General features: G+C 33.3%; 1 protein-coding gene across 2 annotated transcripts in view; it reads left to right on the plus strand.

Moving 5' to 3' along the window:
• Positions 1–7,750, plus strand: part of LOC108753346 (annulin) — a 14,212-nt gene that overhangs the window by 3,713 nt on the left and 2,749 nt on the right. The window contains exons 1-5 of one of the 2 annotated variants that reach the window (XM_018494850.1): positions 3,124–3,352; positions 4,915–5,264; positions 5,593–5,725; positions 6,506–6,735; positions 7,130–7,443. In XM_018494850.1, the coding sequence (XP_018350352.1) occupies positions 3,214–3,352; positions 4,915–5,264; positions 5,593–5,725; positions 6,506–6,735; positions 7,130–7,443 (1,166 nt within the window). In that variant the 5' untranslated portion in view covers positions 3,124–3,213. Of the gene's footprint in view, positions 1–3,123; positions 3,353–4,914; positions 5,265–5,592; positions 5,726–6,505; positions 6,736–7,129; positions 7,444–7,750 lie in introns of those variants that run through there. The other variant, XM_018494851.1, reaches the window with a different exon arrangement.

A 7,750-nucleotide genomic window follows, 5' to 3' on the forward strand; every position in this document is an offset into this window, starting at 1 on the left:
ATTTTAAGTTTGCACAATTCTTAAATGTAATCGATCGATTAAACTAATCAAAGAGGATGAAACTGGCCCAATAATTTACATTCTATTACGTTAAGTGCAGCACAAGATACAATTTCACAAAATTCTTCGGTGTTTTCTCTAATCGTAAACTGACCGGAAGATTAGTCACGGAAGCTTCGCTGAATTGTGCTTTCGTGATTACCCATTGGAGACTCTCATCAAGCATTTTCTTCATTAAGTCACGCTCTTTCAGATAACTTTCTTCGTTGACTCATTCTCTTCTATGTAAATTGCTCATCACATGTACATGTTTTTGGTTTTGTATTTTTTTGCTTCCCATTCAGTCTCTCAGCTACAGAAATTTACATATCATTATCGCGTAGACGGTGCTTCTTTCGACTGCGAGCGATCATTAAGACATTTCGATGTACATCTATTACTAAAACAACAAGTTTCTCGTTGACAAGCATTTCGCTTGCACATGTTTTTCAGCGCAAGACATGCGATCCCGAGAGGAATTCTAATTTTATCACTCAGAAAAAGAATCGACGCAGAAAATGCATTGGAAAATTGCATCGAGCGTCCTTCCGAGTCGTATAATTATTCACGTTCTATCACGTTCGTCGCATAAAAAAACAACTGCTATTTGTGTTTTGAAAAATAGTCTAATTTCACTTTTTTCATTTAGTTTCAAGTTTAGTTTTAAGATCCAGTTATTTTAAAACATTATCAGAAGATTAATTATAAATTAATTTAAAATTTAAATTAACTAAAAATTTAAATATTACCTAATTTTAAATTAACTAAAAAAAAATCGACCAAAAGCAAACAATTTCAAAACGTTCTATATGGTCGTTTTATATAGATTTCTTATTTTTATAATAATACTTACACATGTCCATGATACATATCGTGTGATGTATTATTCCGTGACTGAGTCATTTAAACACCATCATTTTCGTATTCAGACCGATGAAGTAAGCTGATTACAATGACAAATGGAGCGCCTATTGTTATACGCAGATTGAATAACGCGACAAGAGTAACGTAGTCATTTGCGACCTCATTAAAATTCTGTGCTAAAACATGATGTAATAATATTACTACTTAAAAGTTAAAATGTTCTAAAAATATTTTCGCTTAATTGAAATATCTCCAGTTCTATCGATATCTCGTTTGTCTTCAAATAATATTTTGCAGTAATATAATTCAAGTCTTAAGCAACATAGTCGACTGACACATGCAAAAAATATATGACGCAGATCACTTGCTTTTAATGACAGTGTAGTTAGAGCGAGAAATAGCATTAATGAATTAAAAGCTATCACGCTATCATACAAAGTTGATTACATCAAATCTGAATGAAAGCCATCCTTTCATGTCGTGCATTAAGAATTATCGTGTTATTGAAAGCTATCATTGAAAACTATTAGAGAGAAGGACACTTTTTCAAATTGTCCGTGTCGCAGATTACCCCGACTAATATGGAGTACCACCTTGTCTTCCCGTAAACGGTAAAGCTTGATTTCTCTAGTTGACCTGAAATTTTGTAAACCGTTTCGGTTTCACCGAATTAAATTGTATTAGTCAACCAAAATGGAAATCAGTGATGATAAAATGATTTCTTCTTATATGTGTTCTTGAAAAGAAACGAGCCTGTTATATTGAACAACTGATTGTGAATTGAATAAAGAAAACGAGAAACGTGCTATTTCAGACAGATAGTGAAGTTTAATTACCGCTTCTGTTATTTAAATGCGAGAATCTTGTGCGATTGCATGTTATAACACGCATTCCAGGATAATGATCAATGTTTTTTTCTGATCGTTAATCACCGAGATACCATATCATTCTAACTTGTGGGATATTTCTATCTAAGGAATCGATTGTTTCATGTAGATTTCGAAAACGACCATGTCGCATTTCTTTAAATCGCAGTGGGTTTTAATGACTTTTCTTTAATTGGTATAATTAATGAATGTAGATTTGTGCTATTAAATTGATTGCATAGACGCGCAACCTGTAAATTACAAAATGCCGTCATGCGATCGATTTCGCATCGATCTTTGTAGATATAATTGTTGTAGTTTTTTCTGTCGGAATCAATTCGTCAAAGTAATTTAAAACTAAAGATTTGCAAAACTTTATCTCAAGAAAGAAAAGAATATTTAAAGAGATTCTAAATAAAAAAGTTAAATTTGTAAAATTCAAAGAAGATAAATCTTGAAATTTAAGATTATGCAGTAATAAAAAATGAAAATATAATTGTGTTTATTATTTAAAGTTATATGTTGCTGAACCGAATCGTCTAGTTGCTGTTATAGTAGAAGAGAATAATTGTTTTTATATTTACACAATACAATTCATAAGTTACAAATATACCCCAAATTAGTTGTGAGAACAGTATAGATGTTAAGAATGATAATGATAAGATTTTTCAAAATTCCATCTCTGATATATTAAAAAGTAAGAATATGTCATTTTTTATCACAATTGATAAATTTCTATAATTATGCCATTATAGATTTCAAATAAATGATCACAGTTTCAATAAAAATTATCTAATGTTATATATTGCGTGAGATACCTAATATATATTATATATTTTAAAAAATAACTATATATAATATATTTTAATAATAATTTTGCTCTTTCTGTAATCTAATTACAGCGATCGGAATCTTTAGCTTGTAAAATAAAATTTTGCATTTATTTTATTGTCAGAAATTTTAATAAACACTAGATGCTAATAATAAACAATTTATATACCTAAATTTTAATACATTATATAAAAATTAAAAAAAAAATATACATATATATGTATAGTATTGTACTGATTTTATAATACAATATCAATTGTATGATAAGGAACAGATTTGTCTCCTATTAAAATGTCTTCTAATTAGACACTATTCAAGAAACTCAAGAGAATAGGCTTTAATCAAGATGTATGATAACTCAATTGCGGTTATAAACCGCCGACTAATTTATGGGAACGAAAAGTGGGTGACTCCTACTGACAGCGGGTGTCACCGATGACGCCATGTATGGTCGTGCATGTTGTTGCAGCACGTACGTCCTTGAGATTGCTCCTAGAAGCGACCCACCTCAACTGCAGCGACCCACCTCAGCTACATATTCTTCCTTCCTCCTCGTCGTGGCTGCAGGTTCTTCAGTCATTCAACGAACTCGCGTCCGACGCGTTCCTCATCCATGTATCCAGCTTTTCGTTCGTATCCGCAGCCGGGACATCCGGTGCACCCGGACCGTCGCGGGATGTTTTACAGATTCTACGATCGCTACCGGATATTCAACGATCGGCGTACCCGACCATTTCCGTTCAGATTCTATTGTGAGTCTCTCGCGGATTATAAAGGATATATATAATCTTATAGAAAAAATGAAGTTGGACGTATTTGCAAATTTTGCATTATTGAAATTTCGGGAACGCGGGAATTCGGTGATCCTTGCTACTCGTAAGATAGTGTAGCTTCTGAGCTACAACATTCTGTCCTCATTGAAAAAAAAAAAAAAAAAAAAACAGAGGTATATACGAAAGTTTTTGTTATTTTCGCAGTTTTACTGTCTTTTATAATATTTCGTATATAATTTCCACGTACATATAGTAGCTTACAATCGTGTTACAGGACGTACATTTTCAAAAACACACTAAGATGAACATTCTGATCAGAAGACACGGTAGCGTCTCGGCACTAAGCCAAACGCAGCGACACTACTGTTGAACTAACAAGAAATAAAACGAATTCTGATCATACAAATCAGATTTCTGGTTATTACAATTAAATTTTTAGTTATCTAGAATGTTTAGTGACTTTAATTATAAGTATGTAATTTATACCTTTCTGATTGAATTTAGCAGAATTCCAATTAATTAAATAGAATCGTTTTCCACTTTTATTATATAATTCAAACTCAAGCCATGGATTGAGCCTACTTACTCGATCAGTTTAGACGTTATTGAGAACCGATAATCTCGGGTGTTCGCAAGTCAATTGCTCGAGTATATATACATATACGATCTCGAGAGTCTATCCATTGATTTGACATCAAAGACACTCGTGTCTCTTGATATCGCCAATATCGCTAATATGCTTTGAAATATATATTTTTTATTGCTATCCTAAGTTTTTTTGAAATTTGATTTGTCACATTACTTCTATTTTTCTTCTTCTCCTATCTTAATATATAAATTTTCTGATCGATTTGGGGGAGGGTGTCGCTACCCGTATTTTGTCTATCTTATCACTCGCCTGAAACGTGATTCTCTAATGGGATATAGTTTTTTTTGGTTTAACATTTCATGAAAATAATTACCCTCTCGAATGAAGAGCTCGCCTCCAAATAGCCCTTTGACTTTAATTAAAGGATTAGCTATTTAAAAAAAAATTGTTTATAAATCTTCTATAATAAATAAATATTCCTTATTAGGCTTAGAAACTGGATGTTTTTGTTCGAATCTTCTTTGTGGTGAAAAAATTTTGTACCATATAGTTTGGACAGATCTGGTAAAATCTTATTTTTCGTTATTATGTGCTTTCGATATTTAAATTACTTTCTTTCCTAGCAGAATTCGCGTTCTTCAACCATGTAATTCTCGATTATTGAAGCTACTTCTGCAACTGATCAATGTGCCATTTATTCCAAAACTTTACAAACATTCGTAATTTAATTGTTATTTGATGCTGTTATCTTCATCGGGATAGAAATGATAATTTTTAGCTTTTTCTATTAATAACTTTCTTGTATAATTGTACCTAATTATTTATAATCCTTAATCACTTGAGTGAAAAGTTATTCCGTGATGTCTATAGACGTCACAGACATTCAGAATCTTTTTAGTCCATGAGATCTATAGACGTTATAGATAGGGATTAAGAACGTTGTCATTTGCAGGGGAGGATTTCGGCGTTCCAGTATTAACAATCCACAATGTAGACCCTTGCATTGAAGAAAACGGCGAAAATCATCGTACATCCAGATACGAGCTGATGACCCGTCAGGATGACAGAGCAAGACTCGTCGTAAGACGTGGTCAAGAATTTTATTTGCATCTCAATCTATCTCGGGATTACAGTTCTTCTATCGACGGTGTTTCTATCGTGTTTACCCTGGACGGCGTCGAGAGACCGCAATACGGACACGGGACATTGGTGGCAACCGCCTTGCTTCACCCTGGAGAGATTTCGGAAGCCGCCTGGCAGACCACTATAGATGCCAGAGGGCCAAATTTCTTGAGAATAAAGGCGAGTAAAGGAGTTGAAATGCGAGATCTTATGAGAGCTTTTGCTATTGAAAATTTGATTTTAATTAAACTTAACAGGCTTGACAAATTTGTAACTTTAATATGAAACAGTTTTCTAATCACATTAGAATTAATGTTCTATTCTTAAAGTAAAATAGACTTAAAATAATTGAATTTGTATATTGAATTATCGGTGTCTCGCGAATTGCAATATTAAAATCGTCGACATTCGTCTTAATTAATTTGGGAATGTTGAACGTACGCATATGAAACTAGGGAAGAATTAAAATGGATAAGGCTCCTTATTAAACGAAATCTGTCTTATTTAGGTTGTGACATCCGCAAACGCAATTATAGGTAGATGGAAAATGGATATCGATACCAAAAACAAGGAATCTGAAGGTGCTGTCAGTTACACGATGGATCAGCCATTTTACTTAATCTGTAATCCGTGGTGCAGAGGTAGGTGTTTGCAAATATTCTAATCTTTCCAACAAAAATTAGATAACAATGGACATTTTACAAATTAATATTCTGGATTCAAGCACGCGTAGGGAAGCTGAAGATTATAAAAGAGGATCACATTGAAAGTAATGAACAACAATTTTTTATAAATTAGTATTTTTTTTTGTTATTGAAAAATCAAGGATATTATTTTAATCTTAACAGACATTTTTTCTATATCTATAATCCCATTTTTTTTACACATTTTTCCTATCGATCTGAAAGTAAATATTTCTTTGTGACAGAAGTATAGAATTCGTTTCAGCTGCTCAAAGATAGTGGCACTGTCTTGTAGATTGCCTCCGTATTGTTAAAATTTCCGTTATCGTTTACATTACATCCGTTTATCTTACATCATAAAATGAAGTTCTGTTACAAGGAAATATGCAAACTTCCAGAATGGCGGAAAAAAAATATATTTAAAAAAAACCAAGATTATATAGAAAAGTAAAAAAGTCTGTTATTAAATTAAAATGATATACTTGATTTTTCAATAATAGAGCATCCTAATTTATGAACAACTGTTGTTCATTACAATCCTCATATTTTAACACGTCACATATGACGCACTAATTCTTGTGAAAGCTCAACGTCACACATGTATGACACATAATACATAATTGTGTATAACTTCTAAAAATAAAGCATAATCTGTAGCGGTCGGTTTTCCAATCGCATGGCGGTAATGCATGTTATTGTTGAGAGTTCCGAGTTTTACAGAGTATTTCCGTTTTTCAGACGACGTAGTATACTTGGATGGCGAAGCTGAACGTCAAGAATACGTATTGGCAGAGGATGGTTTAATCTGGCGCGGCAGTCACAACCGTTTGCGACCCACCGTGTGGAAGTACGCACAATTCGAACGGGACATCTTAGATTGTGCCTTGCACTTGATGAACTATGTCGGCAAAGTTCGCGTCTCTGGCAGGAATGACCCGGTCATCATAACACGCTGTTTATCTGCTGCGGTAAGTAATATTATTTAGGAAAAAGAACTTTTCTAAAACCAACTCTAAAAAGTGTTTAAAGTACACAGAAAGAATGATTTTACTGAAGTATCTAACAATTAGGTATACAGATCTGAAAATAATGTTGTTGAATCATTAAAATATTGTATAAAAAAAGAATGTAGAAAACTCAAGCATCATGAACAACGCTGCAAAAAGTTTTGACATTCTAGCAACCAGCTTAAGCGCTTTACATAATTATTTTGATAGTTACAAACAAAATCCAACAAAATTATTTTCAGATCTGTATCTATCTAAAAAATTTTAAATACTTCAACCTAACCGTTCTTTTCATATACTTCTTTCTTCAGTGTACGAGCGAAGCTTCGGCTGCTAAATGGTTATCGGTTTCTAGGTGAATTCTCCTGATGACAACGGGGCGGTGATGGGAAATTGGTCGGACGATTACGGGGGCGGTACACCACCTACGAGATGGATGGGTTCGCAGAAAATACTTCAGCAGTATTACAAGACGAAGAAACCGGTCAAGTACGGACAATGCTGGGTCTTCTCCGGTGTGTTGGCGACGATCTGTCGTACTCTCGGTATACCCTGTCGAGTGGTGACCAATTATTCAAGCGCGCATGATACTCAGGGCAGCTTAACTGTGGACTACTTCGTAAATGCGGAAGGCAAGATTATGGAGGAACTTAACAGCGATTCTATATGGTAATTTGAAGACGAGCAACGTTCAGCTTTTGTTTGCAAGTGACTACCAAATGTAATAAGATTCAAAACAAAAATAATAACCATAATGAGTAAAAATCGCTGGAGAAATGTTCAATATAAACGTGTAAAGAGAAAATCATATTGGATCAAGACGTCTCTTGATGCTTAGTATTTTTGTGTAAATTTTTACAATTTCTAGTTAAGCAAATTGGATATTGATTATTTATTGGTCTTGAAATACAGTCTTAAACTGAAGCCGGAATACGTAATATTACAATTAAATTGACAAGCAATTTACTAGTACCTT

The sequence above is a fragment of the Trachymyrmex septentrionalis genome, unplaced genomic scaffold (assembly GCF_001594115.1).
Source record: "Trachymyrmex septentrionalis isolate Tsep2-gDNA-1 unplaced genomic scaffold, Tsep1.0 scaffold69, whole genome shotgun sequence".
In the NCBI taxonomy this organism is placed as follows: Eukaryota; Metazoa; Arthropoda; class Insecta; order Hymenoptera; family Formicidae; genus Trachymyrmex; species Trachymyrmex septentrionalis.